Source organism: Geotrypetes seraphini, chromosome 3, assembly GCF_902459505.1.
Source record: "Geotrypetes seraphini chromosome 3, aGeoSer1.1, whole genome shotgun sequence".
Lineage (NCBI taxonomy): Eukaryota > Metazoa > Chordata > Amphibia > Gymnophiona > Dermophiidae > Geotrypetes > Geotrypetes seraphini.
Genome location: NC_047086.1, coordinates 170,222,701 through 170,244,583, shown reverse-complemented (window position 1 = coordinate 170,244,583; position 21,883 = coordinate 170,222,701). Strand labels below are relative to the sequence as shown.

Sequence of the window (21,883 nt, the reverse complement as noted above, 5' to 3'; positions counted from 1 at the left end):
TAACTGCTGTACATCCAAAGCTCAAGGGGGACATGTTGGAGGCGTGCTTTGGGCGGGCTTAAGGCTTGGATTTCGTGCAGTGATAGTCAGATGTTTTCTAAGATGTCCTGGATGGAACTTATTATAAAAAGTGTATACTGGATAAGAATCTTAACCTTGTAGACTCATGAGTGGATAAATGAAAAAGCCTCAGCCCCACCACTCCACCGCTGTAATATCTTGTTACTGCGGGAAGAAATTACGTGGTGCAATCATCACTGGCTATTTCATTCATTTATAAGTGCTTTTTGTTTAAATAGTATGTTTAAATAAATAATTTATTAGGTAATAGTAAGAAATACTGAGGTTCAGTGTACTTATCTTATGCCAGCTAAACCCTGGGAACATGACCCGACATGTTTCACACCGTCTGTGCTGTATTAAGGGTCCCCCGGGTTGCCTATGTCATCCGGGGGACCCTTGATACAGCTCAGACGGTGCAAAACATGTCGGGTCATGTTCCCAGGGTTTAGCTGGCATAAGATAAGTACACTGAACCTCAGTATTTCTTACTATTACCTAATAAATTATTTATTTAAACATACTATTTAAACAAAAAACACTTATAAATGAATGAAATAGCCAGTGATGATTGCACCACGTAATTTCTTCCCGCAGGAACAAGATATTACAGCGGTGGAGTGGTGGGGCTGAGGCTTTTTCATTTATCCACTCATGAGTCTGCAAGGTTAAGATTCTTATCCAGTATACACTTTTTATAATAGTTCTGGACTTATACTAGAATAAGGACTACTGAAACTAGTGCCATAGTTCTAGTGAGCTGGATGGAACTTAGACATCCAGAGCAAGACCTGTTTTAAAAGTTTCTAAATGTTAAAAAAGATACCCAAACCACTGGATGACCACTGGAGGGATTAAGTAATGACTTCCCACATTCCCCCCTTCCCACCCCACAAAGATCTAATTGAAACAGTTTATACCAGTCTCTAAAAACAGCAGCACCTATTGTGAGAAAGCCTAGTAAAGCAGCACACAGATGTATCTTAAGTATCCTAGTGGGTGGGCTAGTGAACGATTAGAGAGATGGACCAAGGCTCATAAGTCACTCTGAACACTACATTTATGGTGGAAAGTGTGAGCCTATGAAAACACATCAAAACACTACTATACTGTCATAAGGTCTATTGGGATGGGAGACAGGTGGGTATAATAGAGTTTGGGGGAGTTTTGGAGGGCTCAGTATAAATTATAAGGGGGTTATGTTTAGATGTACTGTATATCTGGAACACTTTATGTGAAGTCCACAGCAGTGCCTTCTAAGGTGCCCCACTGCTCTGTTTGTATGTCTGTGTGGACAGTTCATTGCAATGTTGGCCCCTCCTAAGTCCAAATGGAATGAATTTTGATGTTTTGAACTTGGACGTTTTTCTGGTCAAAAATGCTGAAAACAGTTAATCGTCCCAAGGTTGAATGTCCTGTCAGCCAAGAAGTCTAAATAGGTGATTTTAAAAAACACCCAAAACCCAAACACATTTTGGATGTCTAGTGGTTTCACTGGTTTTGAAAATGGGCATTTCTCCATCCTCAATTTTGGACATCTTGCAAGAAATGTCCAAAGTCAGACTTAAACGTCCTATTCAAAATGCCCCTCCATGTCACGTGATATAGCATGTTAGCAGCTAGCCAGCTTTATCCCCCTGAATATCTGCACTTAGGCCTAAAATGCTATTAAACTAACCAGTAGCTGTTCCGGCTAGTTAAATAGTTTTGAATATTGGCCAGAATATTTTTGTTTCACAGACGGTTGAGGGGAGATCCTGAGTGGAGTAGAACGGATACAAGTGGATTGATTTTTCACTCTGTCAAAAATTAAAAAGACTAGGGGACACTCGAAACTGCAGGGAAATACTTTTAAAACCAATAGGAGGAAATATTTTTTCACTCAGAGAATAGTTAAGCTCTGGAACGCATTTGCCAGAGTTTGTGGTAAAAGTGGATAGCGTAGCTGGTTTTAAGAAAGGTTTTGACAAATTCCTGGAGGAAAAGTTCATAAAGACATGGGGGAAGCCCTGGATCGGTAGCGTGGAATATTGTTACTCCTTGGGCTTTGGCTAGGTACTAGTGACCTGGATTGGCCACTGTGAGAACGGGCTACTGGGCTTGATGGACCATTGGTCTGACCCAGTAAGGCTATTCTTATGTTCTTGCTCTTTGGAATACCTTGCATTAGTCATTTGTAGTGAATTATCCCTACAACATTTCAAGCCTTCAATTAAAACCCAGTTATTTCAACTGCTTAATTTGGGTGGATCCTTACACACCTCTCCCAGGCAACCACTCTTGTTATTTATTTTATTTTATACTTGAGTCTCGGATGGCAAATGGACTCTCTCCTATCAAATTTTGTAATTCTTTTCACTTTAAATATAATCTGTACTTTGCTTTGTTCTGCACATCAATTAAAACTTAGTGAATTTCAAATAAATAAACACTGCCATAAAGGGTTGAAATAAATGGAATACCAGATAATATTAGAAAGTTTACATGATGTTTTGACTGAGTTGGCCTCATTCTGCTGCTGCTGAAATGCGGCTTAACCTCTCTTGAAACATTTCATCCGCATGAGGGAATCAAAACAAGATCAGAGGACAATACCTTGGAGACTCAGTTTCATGGAGTGATAAAGTAAAGGCTCTTCTAGAAATGAACTCTCAATGAAATGTTCAAATAGATACAAGTTCCACAACATCTTTCACAAACTTCATGTGTGCACATTTGACGGAAAGATTTCGAGATGATGAAGTCCAGGAGTGGTCTGCTTTTGATTTTAAAGCAAGAGCAAAGTGGGACCAGTTTTGAATTGATGAGATCAAACTTCTGGACAAAAACACAGAAAATGTGTTGCCAGAGATGCTGCTACAGTCAATCTAAACAATGACTTCCAGTTTACGGTGGTAGAAAACAGAAGCAAACTACTGCATGTTTCTGGATATGGTAGCGGTGGCGCCCGCTCCTTCCCGAACTCTGCCCCCCCCATGCCACATGCGAGCCCCCATCCCTTCCCCCATACTTCTTTAATTATCCTGCAGTGAGCAAAATCACAAACTTGTTGCCTGTGTCGTGTCTGCTTTCCTTCTGATGTCACTTCCTAGGCGCGGGACCCGGAAGTGACGTCAGAGAGAGACGACACTGATGCGGGCAGCAAGTTTGTGATTTTGCTTACTCCAGGAAAATTAAAGAGGTACGAGGGAAAGGAAGGAGCGCATGCGGATGGCTGGAGGGGTTGGGAAGGATAGGGAAGAAGGGAAGGACAGGTACTGGTGCCCCCACCAAGACAGCACCCAGGGCAGATCGTCCATTCGCCCCTCCCCTCATTTACTACATCACTGTATGGTAGTCTTTGCTTCTCAAAATGAACAGTTCATCTTGCACAGTTGATGAGCACTGAAGGAACATTCATTTGTACATATACTGTATATGTAATCCCAAAGGGGTTCAAATTACAAATAATAAGGTACCTTTGAGGGGGCAGAGTCAATGTGGCCATTGGCCCAATCGTAGGTCAGGTTGGCAGTGATCGTGCCAGCAGTCGTGCTGGGTCAAGTGTTCTTCATGGTTATTCGGGGCCACTGGTGTGGCAGAGGTAGTCAGGCCGGATAAGGCGGGGTCCATGAAGAACACCTAACCCATCGTGATCACTGGCACAATCACTGCCAACCCACCCATGACTGGGCCAACGGCTGCACTGACTCTGCCCCCCTCCCCCAAGGTACCTTATTATTTAATTTTAACCCCTTAGGAGTTACATAAATATCTAGTCCAATCCCTCGTACTGAATCTACCTGACTACTGTAACATCGCCTATTTAGCAATTTCCCAAAAGAACATGCAGCGTTTACAATTGATGCAAAATGCAGCGGTCAAACTGATCTTTGGGCTGAGGAAGTTTGACCACGTGACACCCTACTACCGGCAGCTGCATTGGCTGCCAATGGAGGCGCGTGTAGAGTTTAAATTTGCCTGCTTCTGCTTTAAAGCACTACACGGACTTGCCCCTAAATATATAACTGACCTTTTCGTCTTCTCAGCCAACAGACACAAGAGAAGCTCACATTCCAACTTCGTTTCCCCCCCAGTGAGAGGTTGTAAACTGAAAAAACACCATGAACATCTTCTCTCGCACCAAGCAGCATCATGGGGTAAAGACCTAGAACAATTGCTTTCGCCCATTACTTATGAGGAATTTAGGAAACGTCTAAAAACACACTTGTTCCTAAAGCATCTAGACAACTGATCCTCTCTTCTCTCTCCCCTCTATAGCGATTAACTTGTTCTATTGATCACTCTCTCCTCAAAAATGGATTTCCTGTCCTATTAACCCTCTTTCTTCCTCCCCTCTTAAAGTCAATCAATTTGTACCTTTGCTTAATCTTTGTAAACCGCATAGAACTTCACGGTATTGCGGTATATAAGCTGTTATTATTATTATTTTTAAAAAACATCACTAGAATCGCTTAGCAGTAGATTATTTGGACATACTGATGTGTGGTTAAAGGAACAGTACAAGCTTGATGAAGAAGTAATAGTCCTGCATAGAATATAAGAACATATGAGTTGTCATACTGGGAAAAACTGAAGGTCTATATAGCCCAGTATCCTGTTTCCAACAGTGGCCAATCCAGGTCATAAGTGCCTGGCAAGATCTCAAGGAATAAAACAGATTTTATGCTGCTTATCCTTGAAATAAGCAGTGGATTTACCCAAGTCTAATATAATCTAATTCATAGTCTTATATACCGAATCATCTCCTAAAAATAGGAGCTTGATTCGGTTTACATAATTAAATCACAAAGAAAAATCCATTAACATTCAATGGAGCTATAATTTATAAGCGATGAAGCATAGTGGTTTTTACGGTTTTATGAAAGATCTGAAGAGATAAACACGATCTAATTTGAGGAGGCAGTCCATTCCATATCGCAGTTAGTAAGTCTGGAAAAGAGTGTGAAATTTTACTAATGGACTTGATTCCTCTTAATGATAGAAAAGAGTTGCTCTCATGCCCGAAGATCTCATGGTATTTAGAAATAAAGACATCAAAGGAACAAATAGTGCATGTAAAACTTTAAAGACTATACAGGCACATTTAAATTGAACTCTCAATTGAAATGGAAGCCATCTTAATAATGTTCTGTTTTAGGACTTCTGTTTTAGGAAATTATCTAAACCAATTTTAAACCCTGCTAAGCTACTTTCTTTCACTACATTCTCCAGCAAAGAATTCCAGAGTTTAAATATATGATGAGTGAAGAAATATTTTCTCTGGTTTATTTTAAATTTACTGCTTAGTAGCTTCATCGCATGCCCCCTAGTCCTAGTATTTTTAGAAAGAGTAAACAAGCCATTCACATCTACTCTATCCACTCCACTCAGTACTGAATATACCTCTATCATATCTCCCCTGAGCCATCTCTTCTTCAGGTTGAAGAACCCTAGGGGTCCTTTTATCAAGCCGTGCAAGCGGGGTTAGCGCGTCAAACATTTCATCACGCGCTAACCCCCACGGCCAGCTAAAAAACTAAAGCCTGCTCAATGCAGGCGTTAGCGGCTAGTGCGGCAGGCAGTTTAATGTGCGGTATTACGCGCATTAAACCCCTACCACGGCTTGATAAAAGGACCCCCTAGAGGGGTATTTTCAATAGGATGTCTAAGTCCAACTTTGGATGTTCCCCATAAGATGTCCAAAAGCTGGGGATGGTGTAGGATTGATCTGTACTAGTCTGGCTTGTTTAGTTTTACAATGGGTGTATTGATGTTATACTGCTCACTGCAGTATGTAAGATGCTGCCTTTTCCTAGGTACTCATGTGTGATGTGTGGCTTGTTACTAAAAATCATGTTTTTCGTACAGATGGGGGGGGGGGTGCCAAAAAATGATGGGCCCCAGGTGTCACATATGCTAGGTATGCCACTGGCTAGGTACTATACTTCTGACCTGAATTGGGCACTGTTGGAAACAGGATACTGGGCTTGATAGACCTTCAGTCTGTCCCAGTATGGCAAATGATGTTCTTATGGAACAGACATAGAACAAAGGAAAGGGAAGAGAAAATCTACATAAAATTCAACTAAAAGAGAAACAAGTGGGAATTGGGATAGAACATATCAACCTTAAGACAAACAATCTTTTATTTCTATAAACTTATCTGGCTAATAGTTTTTCCATAGCTACGCACAAATGCAGTAGAAAAACTCATGCTCTGTTCAATTTCCCTTCTGTAAAAGTTTGTAAAAGGTAGAAATTCCTAAATCACTCTTCAGCATCTCAGGCAGCTTCTCATGAAAAAGAATTTTGATCATTGTTGCTCACAGCTGTTTCGTACAGACATTTTAGAAAACAGCTAAAAACCTATCTTTTCTCCAAATACCTGACTAGCTGACTCATTCAAATATACAATTATGTTTAATGTTTATAATCTTTTGTAAACCGCGTAGAAATTTTTGTTAATGCGGTCTATAAGTATAATGTTATACTATCTTATGATTAATATACATACATCAAAAACCATTAAACAATCAAACTGGTTAGTAGACTATAGATTAGAGTCATATGGTGATTAAATTCAAATTTTATCTGTGGGGGCAAGCCTCAGATCATGGAATAGATCTTCCCATATTTGGAATTTCTTCAAGAAGAAGATACCATCTTCTCTTGCACTCCTTTTAACATCACAGGCTTGAGCCCCACCTCCCTATCAAATAATTAATTTTATTGCTTAGTTAATTTAATTTGCTATACTCCTTCCTTTAATTCATTCAAATTCAAAATATCCTATTCACTATTTATTTCATCACAATTTAAAAACCTATTTTTAAAAAGCTTCTTGAATTTATAATTTGAAATTCATATCTTTTCTATAGACGTCCACCTACCAATCTGATACTCAGAACCATCAGATTACTCTACTTATTATACTCTAAAATTTTTTTATAAATATAAAGTGCTTAATATTAAAGTGCACCTGTGCTTAATACTAAAGTGCACCTATATTATAAAGTGCTTTATATATGCTTTTGAATTATAACTAATTCAATTCAATTCTAGATGCATAAAGTGCTTCAATTTATCTCAATTTGTTTAGTCGCAATTCATATGTTCATACGTTAATCCCACTTCTTCAGTACTTTCAATTATTACAACTATTCATGTACTTGGTAACGCGCCAATTGTTGACGATGCTCCTCTGCTTTAAATGCTTAAAATATTTGTGTTCTTTAAATAAACTAGTCTGTAATTCAAGCAATATTTATCGTGTACTTAGCTCAAGTCCAGTCGAGTTCGTTCTTTTCAAAACAGAAGTCATTGCTTAAACTTAATTGTAGTCGTCCAATGAGGCCTTCATTTCATGGGACTTGCTTATAACCCGCTGCATCAGGGATATGCTTTTAGCAACGCTCTTTTTCATAGCCTCATATCTCTGTTAGTTCCGAGCAAACCATATGACTCTAATCTATAATCTACAAACCAGTTTGATTGTTTAATGGTTTTTGATATACGTATATTTGTCTATAGAATAAGGGGCTCATAATCGAAAGAGAAAAACGTCCAAAAACCGGCCTAAGTCGGCACTTGGACGAACATTTCTCAAAAATGTCCAAGCGCCGATAATAAAACCGGATTTTGGACGTATTTCTAAATGACCTAGGCCTTCATAGTGCCGCTCAACGTCCAAAGCTATACGGGGCGTTTCAGGAGGCATGTCGAGGGCGGGAGTTGGGCGGGACGTGGGCCGGCTTAGACTTAGTTGTACCGAAAGTTTAACAACAGAGCTTAGACATAGTTGTACCGAAAGTTTAACAACTAGACGGAACTTGGACATTGTGACTTAGACCATGTAAAACATGGTCTAAGTCACAAAAACCCACCTAAACTCACCAGATAAGCACTGCAAACACATAACACAGACCCCCACACACTACCCCAGTGATCACCAAACCCCCCACCCCAATAAAAATTGTATTCATAACTTTAAATTTCAGCCTCCAGCCTTTATCACCAGGCCGCCTGGCATAGAAAAGCCTAGTCGTCCAGCCCAGAGGCAGCTTAAGTCGTCTTGGGAGTGGGTTAGGGACCCATAGAGAGAAGGACCCATGCCCATAAGCCCCTGTAATCACTGCATTGATACTGAAACATGTGCACTGCACTATACACCCCAAAAACCCTTTTTTACTGGCATATAAGTGGCTCCTGCAGCCATGAGGGCTATTGGAGTGGTAGATAAGTGGGTCTAGGGGATTCTGGAGATGGTTTAGGGGGCTCACCGTCACCTATAAGGGAAGCCATGGCACCCTTTTTGTGAAGTTCACAGCAGTGCCCTTTAAGGTACCCCACTATTTAGGTGGCATGTCTGGGTGTGCAGTCCATCACTTTGCAGACCCCTCCCATGTCCAACAGGGCTTGTTCTAGGCGTTTTGGACTTGGACGGAAAGTTGGACGGAAATGTGGTATAAAGATGGACAATTTAGCAGCTTGGACGATCAGATCGGCAGGACGTATAATTAGACAATTTTCAAAAGTAAAAAAAAGTTGGACGTATCTTTCAAAAATGTGTCTTAGGCTCTTTTTAACTTTGTACGAGTTGCAAAATGGACGTAAACGGACTTAGACGTCCTTTTCGATTATGCCCCTCTAACCATTTAACTCTATTCTATGTTATGTTATGAAACACATGAATAAAAAGTCCTATAAATGTAATGTCCTTATTGTGAAAGGATCCAGTTGATGACCCGACATGGTCCGTGTTTCGGCCTCCAGGTGGGAGGCCTGTCTCAGGGGTGTGTTTATTGGTCGACTAGGTGTCACTCCAGTACTGGGAATACAAACTTTAAAAATGAAGTTTGTAAATGCATGTAGGACTCGTAAAAAAGCTAAAAAAAAGAAACCAGGGCATGCAAAGGTCTTCCGCTTATGGAACAGACAGCAAATGTGTGTAAAGGCTCAAACTGAAATACCTAGAGCGATATTTTAAAAGTATTTAATGGAAGCACAGAACCTCCCTGAGAGTGGTGTTTGTAACTATAATATTTTAAAAAACATGTTAAAAACTTTTTAACATAAGCAGATTGACTTTGCATTCATAGGCTACCACATACATTCCAGCAATTCAAAAGACTTTTGAAGGCTCATCTTTTTCTGCAGCCTTTTATGGATGTTTGAAGCAGATTTTATTAGTGGTGGTAAAGCAGAAGAGCCGCTGCCACAGTTATGAAATGCTATTCAGAATAGAGAGTTGCGCGGGGACAGAAATCCCCGCCAAAGTCCCACCCGTCCCCAACTGTCCCCGTGAGGACTCCCATCTGTCCCCGCGAGGAATCCCCTCTGTCCCCGCCCGTCCTCGCGAGGAATCCCCTACGTCCCCGCCCGTCCCTATAAACTTCAGAAATAGTTATTTCAGTTAATTATGTTACTGAATTAAAGGCAAAAATAAGCAAAAAGACTTTATTAATTTAGAAATATTAATTGGGAAGAATACATACTTTGTAAATGGGTTTCTACCAGAGCCTCTAATGTTTATAAATTTTTATCAACACAACTAATATACTACTTTATCCTGAAGCAAAAAAAAAAGAATTTTTTTCCTACCTTTGTTGCCTGGTTTCTGCTTTCCTCATGTTCTCATTCAATTCCTTCCATCCACTGTCTCTCTTCTCTCTGCGTCTTCCATTTGCTCTGTTACTGTGCCTCTCCCTTTCTCCCCCCTTCCAAATTGGTCTGGCACCCATCTTCTTCCCTCCGCTCCCCCCATAGTCTAGCATCTCTGTCTTCTTCCCTGCCAGCGTCTTCTCCCCACTCTCTCTTCCCCATTTCCTTTCAGCGTCCTTCTCCCCCCATCTTCCCCATGTCCTGTCAGCATCTTTCTCCCCCCTCTGTCTTCCACATGTGCTTTCAGTGTCCTTCTCCCCCTGTCTTCCCCATGTCCTTTCAGCATCCTTCTCCCCCCCTCCTGTCCTCCCCATGTCCTTTCAGTGTCCTTCTCCATCTCTTTGTCTTCCCCATGTCCTTTCAGCATCCTTCCCCCCATGTCTTCCCCATGTCCTTTCAGCGTCCTTCTCCCCCCCCCGTCTTCCCATGTCCTTTCAGCGTCCTTCTCCACCCCTTTGTCTTCCCCATGTCCTTTCAGGGTCCTTCTCCGCCCTCTGTCTTCCCCATGTGCTTTCAGCGTTCTTCTCCCCCCCTCCCATACTCCCCGTGTCCTTTCAGCGTCCTTCTCCACCCCTTTGTTTTCCCCAGTGCTTTCAGCGTCCTTCTCCCCTCTCAGTTTTACCCATTTCCCTTAAGCGTCTTTTCTTCTCCACTCCACCTTTCCTCCCTTTCTCCCTCCCTGCTCATTACCTTTGTGGCGCTTCCCCACCCGACCGACAACAGAACAAGCCCGGTCGGACAAACCTCCCTGCCCTGTAGCCGCGGATCTAAATTACCTTCTTACAGCAGCTGGAGTATTGAAGCTGCTGTAAGAAGTTAATTTAGATTTGCGGCTACAGGGCAGGGATGTTTGTCGGCCGGGCCTGTTGTCGGTCGATCAGGGGAAGCGCCACATAGGTAAGAGGACCTGACTGGCTGTGCACACTCCCCCCCCATGCTGCATCCGGGGCAGACCGCCCCCCGCTTTGGTACGCCACTGCCTTCTCCCTACCTGCCCTGCCGCACACAGCCCACCGGAAGTCTTCCCGATGTCAGCGCTGATGTCGGAGGAAGGGAGGGCTTTGCTTAAGCCCTCCCTCCGACGTCAGCGCTGACATCGGGGAAGACTTCCGATTGGCTATGCTGCAGCAGGGCAGGCAGAAAATGGAAGACGAGGCCTCGCAGCAGGGCAGGTAAGAAAGGCATTGAACCCTGCGGGATCCCCGAGAGCATGAGGGGCGTCTCCACGGGATCCCCGCGACCCTAGGGGGCGTCCCTACATGGTCCCCGTGACCCGAAGGGGGAACCCGCGTGATTCCCGCTGGTTCTGCGGGATTCCCATTGTCCCTGTTCCCGTGCAGCTCTCTAATTCAGAAGGCATCAGACAATGTCCCGCATGAACGACTACTTCGAAAAATTGCGAGCTATGGAATCGAGGGTGAAATACATGGATTATAAACTGGTTGGAAGATAGGAAACAGAGAGTGGGGTAAATGGACAATACTTGGACTGGTAAAGCGTTACGAGTGGAGAGCCGCAGGGTTCAGTGCTTGGGCTTGTGCTCTTCAACATATTTATAAATGACCTGGAAATTGGTACGACGAGCGAGGTGATTAAATTTGCAGATGATACAAAGTTATTCAGAGTAGTGAAGACACAGAAGGATTACGAAGACCTGCAAAGTGACATAAACATGCTCGAGAAATGGTCCGCGCCATGGCAAATGAGGTTTAATGTGGATAAGTGTAAGGTGATGCATGTCGTTAACAAAAATCTTATACACGAATACAGGATGTCCGGTGCAGTACTCGGAGAGACCCCCCAGGAAAGAGACTTGGGAGTACTGGTCGACAAGTCAATGAAGCCGTCCGCACAATGTGGGGCATTGACGAAAAGGGCGAACACAATGCTAGGAATGATTAAGAATGGGATCACAAACAGATCGGAGAAGATTATCATGCCGCTGTACCGGGCCATGGTATGCCCCCACCTGGAATACTGCACCCAGCACTGGTCGCTGTGCATGAAGAAGGACATAGTACTACTCGAAAGGGTCCAGAGAAGAGTGACTGAAATGATTAAGGGGCTGGAGGAGTTGCTGTACAGAGATTAGAAAAACTGGACCTCTTCTCCCTTGAAAAGAGGAGACTGAGAGGGGACATGATCGAAACGTTCAAGATAATGAAGGGAATAGACTTAGTAGATAAAGACAGGTTGTTCAACCTCTGCAAGGTAGAGAGAACGAGAGGGCACTCTCTAAAGTTAAAAGGGGATAGATTCTGTACAAATGTAAGGAAGTTCTTCTTTACACAGAGAGTGGTAGAAATCTGGAACGTTCTTCCGGAGGCTGTTATAGGGGAAAACACCCTCCAGGGATTCAAGACAAAGTTAGACAAGTTCCTGCTGAACCAGAACGTACGCAGGTAAGGCTAGACTCAGTTAGGGCACTGGTCTTTGACCTAAGGGCTGCCGTGGGAGCGGACTGCTGTGCACAATGGACTACTGGTCTGACCCAGCAGCGGCATTTCTTATGTTCTTAATATAAGTTTTTTGTGAACTTCTTTGCTGCAGGTGGGTTATAAATGTATAAATAAACAAATAAAAATACATCAATTTTACATATACTAATTTATTTAAAGGCATGCTAAAATATCTGAATGCTAATTTATTTAAATATTTATATACCACCTGTAGCCTAAATGGTTTACATTCAAGTATCTTATCCCCTATCTGTCTCATTGGGCTCGCACTCTAATGTACCTGGGGCAATGGGGGATTAAATAACTTGCCTAGGGTCACAAGGAGCAGGATGGGATTTGAACCTGCAGTCTCAGAGTGCTGAGACTGTAGCTCTAACCACTGCACCACATACAACCCTACTGCTGGCGTTCAGCCACACTAGTGTCCATATTATGAATGAGAAAATAATCGGCACTAGCAGCAATGCAAAATTTGTCACTAAAGAACATGCATTTTTCATCAATCAGACACTAAAGCGATGTCACATGAGAAGTAGAACGGGATGAAGAAACCACAGCTGTCATCTGATACCAAATAAGTATAACACATAGCAACAGGGAACACAAAAGAATATTTCAATACCAAGCAGTACAACCCAAGCTGCCTTTTTGCGCTCTGGCAGACCTGACCTAGGAATTAAACTGAGATCCTCCACATGGCACTGCTGAACAGGAAGGCACAAGCGTGGTACAGGTCTCTATCCTAATGATATCCATACAAAAATAGGAGAAGGGTTTTTTTTTTGGTGGGGTTTTATTTTATTTTATTTTTTTATTTGGCAAGCCTGATTCCCGTGAAAAGGAATTAAAATTTAATATGAGTTAATTTGATGCTGTGCCGACAAGGAGGCAATGCCAGCGAGGCCAGTGATGTTCTGATCCATAAGAGATAATGCACATGCTTTTACAAAAAATAAATTTTATGCTGGTTTCCACTTCAAAAGTAGAGCAGAGTGATGGGGTTTTTGCCCCATCACACGAGCAAGTGCTTCCTCAAGGGAGGGGTACACCAGAGTCTAACTCTCCCAAGGTTTTCCTAAAGGATGAGTGACAAGTAGCCGGGGTTAAACAGGGAATAGCAGGATCAACCTAGCTCCTATTGGGATGGTTCTAGTCATAGTGGACGACTAGGTGGGTGATGTTAGGAACCAGCTACCCCTATCTCCTCAGAGTATTGCTTTGCTCAATAGTAGAGAAAACTGAATGACATTGTCATTGGACTTGATGAACTGATTTGTATCCTAATTGGCATACAAGTGAATTGCAGAGAAAAGGGTTGATTTATAAAGAAAAGTGAAGCTTGGAGCTGGACTCCTGATAGGGAGGGGAGCTTTAGTTCAGACCCCCCTCACCTTAGGGGACATTTTGAGGGGGGGGGGTGTCAAGAGGGACCTCATCCTGAACTGGAAGGGGTGGATGATTAATGGACTCCCAGCAGAAATGAGCATAGTTTGGAGTTCTTGGAAACAGACTCCTGGGTGATCCTTGAAGGGGGGAGGAATGCTGGTCTAGTGTCTAATCCTTGGTAAGCCCACAACTTGCTCTGAGCTCAGACTGGCTAGGGGTTGTTGAAGGATACTCGGCCTACAGCCTCAGGTAGGCGGTGAAAGGATACTCAGCCTAAATGCTTGGGTAGGCAATGCTAGGTGTGTGATAAGTGGGTATAGTCAATTCCACTTGATCTGAGATAAAGCAATAAGGGGTCCTTTTACTAAGCTTGGTAAAAAGTGTCCTTAGAATGCCCTTATTTGGTCTTTCTCATGCACTAAGGTTGTTTTTCCCACAGGCTTTTATTCTTTTTAGTTAGTTAGTTTTTTGCCCATCCTCCCACAAGAGCCCAGAATGGGTTACAAGTTTACATATATAATATGGGTCAGTAATAAGAGAGAACGATCAAAGACTTCTAATAATAACAAGACAACTTTAACATATGGGCACAGACTTCTTACAGCAATTGGACAATTTTTCTTAAACAGCAGGATGATGCTACCATATAAAAGCAACTTAAGATTCCCATTGCTCTGCATCAGCCTGCTTCTCGCCTTGCCCGACTCTCACACCATAAGGAATTCAGCACCAGCTCATACAGGAATCCAGCAGCTGCTCAAACAAGCTTAATGTAGCTTCAGATTACATTCATCTGCTTTTGCTGCAGTATTCAGTTTAACCTCAATATTATATTAACTGGTCACAAAAGCAATAGTCTACAGTCATCACTCTTCCAACTATCTTCGCATGCGCAGCTAATAAAAAGGACACGTACATCACTGCAAGGCATGTAAGACACTCCTACAGGTTATGTCACTGTGAAGGATGCCAAACAAGTGGATAAAGCATGCAGAGCACAGACCATGAAATTCTTTTCTACCCTTCAAAATTTTTAAAGAATGAATTTTACCCTTTAACCACAGAATGTCAATGTCCCAGGCCAACCAGGTATTGCCATTCTTACATATAGCAAACTGTGCACTTCACCATACATAAATTGTAAGCAACCTATACAATTCAGTTCTCAAAGTACAATTTACAATAAAATGCACATCTAAAGTAAGAGCAAACCCGACATAGGTTGACAGGGATGGGAGGGGGGAGGGGGAAGAGAAGAGAGGGAGGGAGTGCATTGTCAAACATCTGTGTTTTCCGGATGTCTTGTCTATGCCTTTATTTTTCTACAATATATATTTCAGTAGGTTTGTGTCTATCTCTGTGTGTCTGTTATATTTGTATATGTATCTGTTAGTCCATGAAGGGAATTCTATAACAGTGCACCTGGTAATAACCCAGTTTATAATGAAAAGTAGGTGCTTATAGAATACTAGCCTAACCTTGTACTCTTCAAAGAGTTTCCACACTCATATTTTTGCGGGAAATGGTTAGGGCAGAAGTGGTAAGAGGGCTTGTCATAGAATGTCATGGGAAAATGCACTGCAAAACAGGTTGATTATGTGGAAAAGTGGTGTAATTTGCTTTTGAGATATTTAATAAATAGTGTAAAAAAAAATAATAAAAGTGCAGAAAATATTTTGAGGATCCCTTGTATATGAGTCTAGAAGTTAGACACGATGAATTAAGTTGATCAGGTCAACTGCAGCATTCAAAGGAGAGGTTTAGGGCATCTTTCAGAATGCCAGAACCAGCCTTTGACACAGTGTGAGTGAAACATAGCCCATGTCAGACTATCAGGCCCAAATCTCTAATAAGAGACAAACTTGGATTATTGTGAAATATATATATATAAATATATATTATTATTATTTTTTTTTTAATGTGTATTTCATGAGTATTTAACTAAACAATAATGAAACTTATGAAGAGCTAGGTGAATCACGAGTGGAGTGGCTTGTGTGAAATTATTCACCACTGAGACTTCTGAAGATTATATCCTGCATGAAGATTGCAGCTCCACTGTTTGTAAAGCTGTAGCTGTTCTGTTCATAACTGCACATTGAGCAAATCCATCTCATACATATTCATTGTGGATATCCTGAAAACCTGGCTCCGGCTCTCGAGAACTGGAATTGCCTACCCATGATTTAGAGGGTTGAGATCTGGGGTTAAAGTGTGTATAGCACTTTTTGATGAAATCGCCTTGAAACTTTGCAGAGGGGATTTGCCTTGAACTAGCCTGGTCAGGGCGAAACATGGATTCATGTTAGCTCTAATACCCCCCCCCCCCCAATACGTTTTCAAAAGATAAGTGCTTTAATCTCATATTATAAGTTTAAAGAGCGTGCAATAGTGTTTGAGAAATTAAAAAAAAATAGTTGAAAATATGGACTAATGAAGAAGCGAGATCATGCATTATGTTATGCTGAACAGTATACCTTGTATACCTCTGACGGTCCAAGGATTATCAAAACAAAAGTTATATATGGAATGTGGTATGTGCACTGTTTGTTTTGATTGGTATATAAATCATATGGTCATCAATGTGAAAATTAGACTTATCTTTAGAGGTGTGAGTAACATCAATTGTACATTGTAGTAATTTTCCACCTTTTCCCGGAGGCACACATAGCCAGTTGAGTTTTCAGGATTATCACAATGAATATGTAGGAGACAGGTTTGCATAAATTGGAGATCCAGTGAAAAAGCACCCAACTCATTATTTGTGCCTCTGGGAGATGGTATTGAATTTCCAGATATAATGCCAGTGGCTAGCAGCAAAATATTGGCCCCTTACCCTATATGTGCAGTTCTTCCCCAAAAGAAGCTGCTCTGCTAATGTAAAGTTTCACCATCTATATCAGATTATTCTTAGACATCCCTCTGCCTCAAGATGACATGGTTTATCAAAGGCCTGTTCCATTGGTTCAAAATTACAGATAACCCTTTGGGGCTCAGGGTTCTGAAACAACAGCAAACATCGAGAGAGTGTCTGTAAAATATGAACATGTTAACTGTGTATTCCAAAAGGTTGCCAAAATTGCTAAAACTCAATTTTTAGTTTTACTAACTAAATTAAACTAAACTAAACCTTAGGTTTGTATACCGCTCCATCTCCACAAGCGTAGAGCTCGGCACGGTTTATAGAGTTAGGATGGAAAGGAACTCCAATGAAGGGTTATAGGATAGGAACCACGAGGGTATGGAGGGGCAGGATACCAGAGAGGGGGGAGGTGTTACATTTTAGAAAAGAGCCAAGTTTTCAGGTGTTTGTGGAAAAGTTGGAGGGAGCTTGAATTTCTAAGTGGGGATGTAAGGTTGTTCCAGAGTTCTGTGGTTCTAAAGGGGAGGGATGTTCCTAGTTTTCCTGCACGGGATATACCTTTTGTAGAAGGGAATGATAGTTTTAATTTTTGGGAGCAGCTGGTGGAATTAGGGTTTGAGGAATTCCAAAAGAGTGGGATAACGGGAGGAAGGATGCCGTGTAGGATCTTGAAGGCTAAGCAGGCACATTTAAAGAGGATCCTGGAGGATACAGGAAGCCAGTGAAGCTTGGACATTTATGCTCTTTCCCTATCGTGGGGCTAGCTGACTTTTTCTCTATTTCTTTGTGGTACCGGGTAGAGAATGACACGGTGAAAAAATTGGTCCCCGTCACCGCCCCGTCCCCGTCTCACCATCCCCGTCACCGCCCCGTCCCCGTCTCACCAACCCCGTCACCGCCCCGTCCCCGTCTCACCATCCTCTTCACCGCCCCGTCACCGCCACTGCCACCCCATTCACCGCCCCGTCACCGCCACTGCAATCCCATTCACTTTTCTTTATTTACGTATAAAGGAAACATTCTTTAAAACTTTAAAACTTAGTTAAATATTAGTTAATAACTATACAAAAACAAAACACGCAGAGAAAAAATTAATTAATAAAAATTCTCAAAACTGACACATTTTGATCACTAAATTTAAAATAGTTATTTTTCATACAGTTTTTCAATCACTAATCTTCCACCACCCCTGGGGCTAGCAATGCAAAAACAAACACGACATGTACTTTAAATGCTGCCGTGATTAGCATAGTGACCGCGGCTACGGCTGCAAGTCTCCCCTCCCCCCAGCGATCACGGCAGGAGGGCACCCAACCCCTCCTGTAGACCCCCCCAACGGCCCTCCCGACAATCGCAGCAGAAGGGTACCCAACCCCTCCTGCCGGTCCTCCCAATGGCCTCCCCTAAGATCGCCGGCAGGAGGGTACCCAACCCCTCCTGCTGGACCCCCCCCCCCCAACGAACCCTCCCACCCCGGAACCCCCTTAGTCTTACTTTTCAAGTTGGACCGGACAGCTCCTCGCTCGTCTGGCCAGCAGGCCTGCCTCCGTCCAAATGAGGCGGGCCCGCCCCTCCCCTCCCCTCCCCTGCCTCCCAATGGCCTCCCCTAAGATCGCCGGCAGGAGGGTACCCAACCCCTCCTGCTGGACCCCCCCCCCAACGAACCCTCCCACCCCGGAACCCCCTTAGTCTTACTTTTCAAGTTGGACCGGAAAGCTCCTCGCTCGTCTGGCCAGCAGGCCTGCCTCCGTCCAAATGAGGCGGGCCCGCCCCTACCCTGCCCAACCCACAGGATCCTAGGGCCTGATTGGTCTAGGCACCTAAAGCCACTCCCGCTATAGGAGGGGCCTTAGGTGCTTGGGCCAATCAGGCCCTAGGATCCTGTGGGTTAGGCAGGGGAGGGGAGGGGCGGGCCCGCCTCATTTGGACGGAGGCAGGCCTGCTGGCCAGACGAGCGAGGAGCTGTCCGGTCCAACTTGAAAAGTAAGACTAAGGGGGTTCCGGGGTGGGAGGGTTCGTTGGGGGGGGGTCCAGCAGGAGGGGTTGGGTACCCTCCTGCCGGCGATCTTAGGGGAGGCCATTGGGAGGCAGGGGAGGGGAGGGGAGGGGAGGGGCGGGCCCGCCTCATTTGGACGGAGGCAGGCCTGCTGGCCAGACGAGCGAGGAGCTGTCCGGTCCAACTTGAAAAGTAAGACTAAGGGGGTTCCGGGGTGGGAGGGTTCGTTGGGGGGGGGTCCAGCAGGAGGGGTTGGGTACCCTCCTGCCGGCGATCTTAGGGGAGGCCATTGGGAGGACCGGCAGAAGGGGTTGGGTACCCTTCTGCTGCGATTGGCAGGAAGGGTTGAAATGACAAATGAGGAGCACGGTGAAATAGCGGTTCCTAGAAGGGGGTACATTGGCCCGCGGGGACAAACCTGTTCACCGTTTCCGCGGTCGGTGAATGGCCTTGTCCCCGTCACCGCAGCGACTGCTATTTTTCTTCCCCGTTTTCGGCGGTGACCCGCGGCTTAAATGCGGTGGCCGCGGGTAAACCGTCACCGTGTCATTCTCTAGTACCGGGGTTGCACCTCTATAACCCTTTTTGTTTTTGCTTTTTTGTGTCCTCGCTTGTTGGGAGGTTCCGGTTTATTTTGTTGCTTTCTAGCTCTGTCTTACCAGTTTTGCTCCGGCCCATAGGGGTAGAGTACGTGTTTCTATTGTATTATTCCTGCTTTTTTATCCTTGTGCTTTTGCCTTTTTTGTATTGCCTGTTGCCTGTTGTACCTTTCTAATAAAAATGATTACAAAAAAACAACAACAACAGACTGCAATATTTACCAGAAGTTTGCTCTAATACCAAAACCAAAACAGCTTCCAGCAAATGGATACTCAAACTGCAGTCCTGAAGGACCACAAACCAGTCTCGTTTTCAAGACCCCAGCCCCATTCCGTCTCCAACTCTGCCCCGTTCTGCCCCCAGTACCGCACCCAGACGAACATCTTCGAGCATGGGGCTGCATCTGGAATCCCTCTGCACATGCACAGACATGAACACGATAACATCATGCGCACACAACATTATCAAATCGACATCCATGCATGCACAAACGTCCTCCAGACACAGCCCTGAGCTCAGGGACTTCCAAAATCTGGACAAACTGCTGGGTTTTGGAAATCCAGTAGGGCACCCAGACAGTCCTCTAAAACAGTGGTTCCCAACCCTGTCCTGGAGGAACACCAGGCCAATTGGGTTTTCAGGCTAGCCCTAATGAATATGCATGAAGCAAATTTGCATGCCTATCACTTCCATCATATGCAAATCTCTCTCATGCATATTCATTAGGGCTAGCCTGAAAACCCGATTGGCCTGGTGTTCCTCCAGGACAGGGTTGGGAATCACTGCTCTAAAAAGAGGACACGTCTGGGTTTTCCCAGACGTCTGGTAGTGCATGCAAATGTAACTCATGCATATTTATTAGGGATAGCCTGAATACTAGACTAGTTTGAGGGCCCACCAGGATTGCAGTTTCATAACTCTGGCCTAGACAGCACTGGCCTAATTCAACAATAAGTGATGCACATATTTCTTTTAAGATAATCACTTTTACATTGAACGGTGTGCATAAGCACCACATCATCTTGCTTCAGTGCAGTACCTTCATACCATTTCCATTAATCTCTTTAATATTAAATCAATAAAATAACAAGTGACTATTTCCTGTGTTCACAGCATGCTTGCCACTCTACCACAGTGAGAACATCCACTCCACTTTGTTGCTGTAGGAAGCAACCTTCAAATGCTCAAACACTTGCACCTTTCAAACCTTTATTAGCTAAGCAAAGACATTGGGCTCCTTTTACTAAGCTGCGGTAGCGTTTTTTAGTGTGTGCTGCAGATTAGCACCTGCTGCCCCTCGCGCTATGTGGAAAAACTAACCCCAGCTCAATGGAGGCATTAGTGTCTAGTACGTGTGGCATTGTAGCGTGCGCTAAGCGCAGTCTTTCCACAATAGCATTGTCTTTCCACAATAGCATTTCCAGAAAAAAATAACCCCCAAAAATCTTTTAACTCAACCTCTTATTACAGGTAATGTGGGGGGGAGGGGGGGTTCATACTTGGGATCTAATTTTCTAAAGACCCTATTTGCTAAAGTGCAATAAGGTTTTGCAATTAGCACATGACAGTTGCCAAAATTAATACATGTACATATCAACTGTAACTGTTAGGGACATTCCTACCATTTTATTTTTTTGGGGTGGTGAGGCGGTTGAACTGCAGTTAATAAAGAAGAATGGTCATTACTGTGCATTAATTATAAGTTAGAATCACACTCTTTCCACATCCCAACATCTAATAGAAGCTCATGCTAATTATGAATGCTTTGAAATTCCTGTGTTAAACAGCTAATGCAGCTTAGTAAACTGGAGCCTAAGCAATGTTTTCCTCACCAGCACAGAATGAAAGAAAAGCCTTGGTGAACTGTTTATCCAACAAAAGAATTTCACAGTGCTACTGGAAGCCAAATGCAAAAAAAGAAGAAAAAAAAAAAATGGATAGTTTCACCACCTCATCAGAAAAGTTGAATTTATGCTTACTGTTTGCTCATTTAAATCTGGGGAGTCATCCATGGAGGTTCCTCAGTTCTCTTCCTTGCTTGTTCTGAAGTATTATCTTTACCTTAAAAGGCAAGCCCTGCATTTAAAACAACAACAAAAAAAGACAATGTATTTGAAAAAGGCTGATCAGTAACTATATTTGACATATAAGCTTGAACTAACTACAAGGAAAAAAAATTCTAGAAAGGTTGACTAAAGTTAGGTCCTAGGACAAGATTTCCACTAGTTAGGAACTGGTTTTCAGGATTTACACAACAAATACTCATATGTATGAAATCTATTTGCATTCACGGCTTCCATTGCATGTACGTAGATCCACATGTTCATTGTGGAAAACCAAGGGTGGGTGATGGTCCTGAAGGACTAGGTTTGAGTAAAACAGTTTTGGCCACGGGAAACTATCACATCATATGGAGTGGCCAGTTCTTTTGAATGTAATACAACTCCTTAGCATGGTTGTTCCATTCACAAATAAAACAACAGTACTTGGTACATCAAAGCTGCATTCCAAGTAGCACAGCTACTACTTTAAGACCCCCGCAGATTTTCCAGTTGTACTTTGTGTACTGGATATGCTTTAACAGCAGTTCAATATTTTCGTATGCTTCTTTTATATATTGATGGATTACATGTATTTTAAGCATAGCCAATAGGTATTGACGGGTAGACATTGCCATTGTGTAGCAAAACATCCTTGAGGCTTAATACTGACAAATCAATAAAAAGATGCCACTCTTGTGGGTCATGCGTATAACCTAAAGCTGTGAACAATCCTTCACTGTCAGTGCAGATACAGAGATTTTCAACCTGTGCATAGAAATTTGTTAAATTGTCTTGGCAGCTTTGAAAGGCAGAAATTTGTGCACCTGGCATGAGC

General features: G+C 43.2%; 1 protein-coding gene across 14 annotated transcripts in view; it reads right to left on the bottom strand.

Moving 5' to 3' along the window:
- The window catches only part of EYA4 (EYA transcriptional coactivator and phosphatase 4), a 443,388-nt gene that overhangs the window by 337,071 nt on the left and 84,434 nt on the right, over positions 1-21,883 (bottom strand). For all 14 annotated transcript variants that reach the window (XM_033939344.1, XM_033939346.1, XM_033939333.1 and 11 more), the window contains exon 2: positions 20,986-21,082. In XM_033939344.1, the coding sequence (XP_033795235.1) occupies positions 20,986-21,018 (33 nt within the window). In that variant the 5' untranslated portion in view covers positions 21,019-21,082. The remainder of the gene's footprint in view (positions 1-20,985; positions 21,083-21,883) is intronic.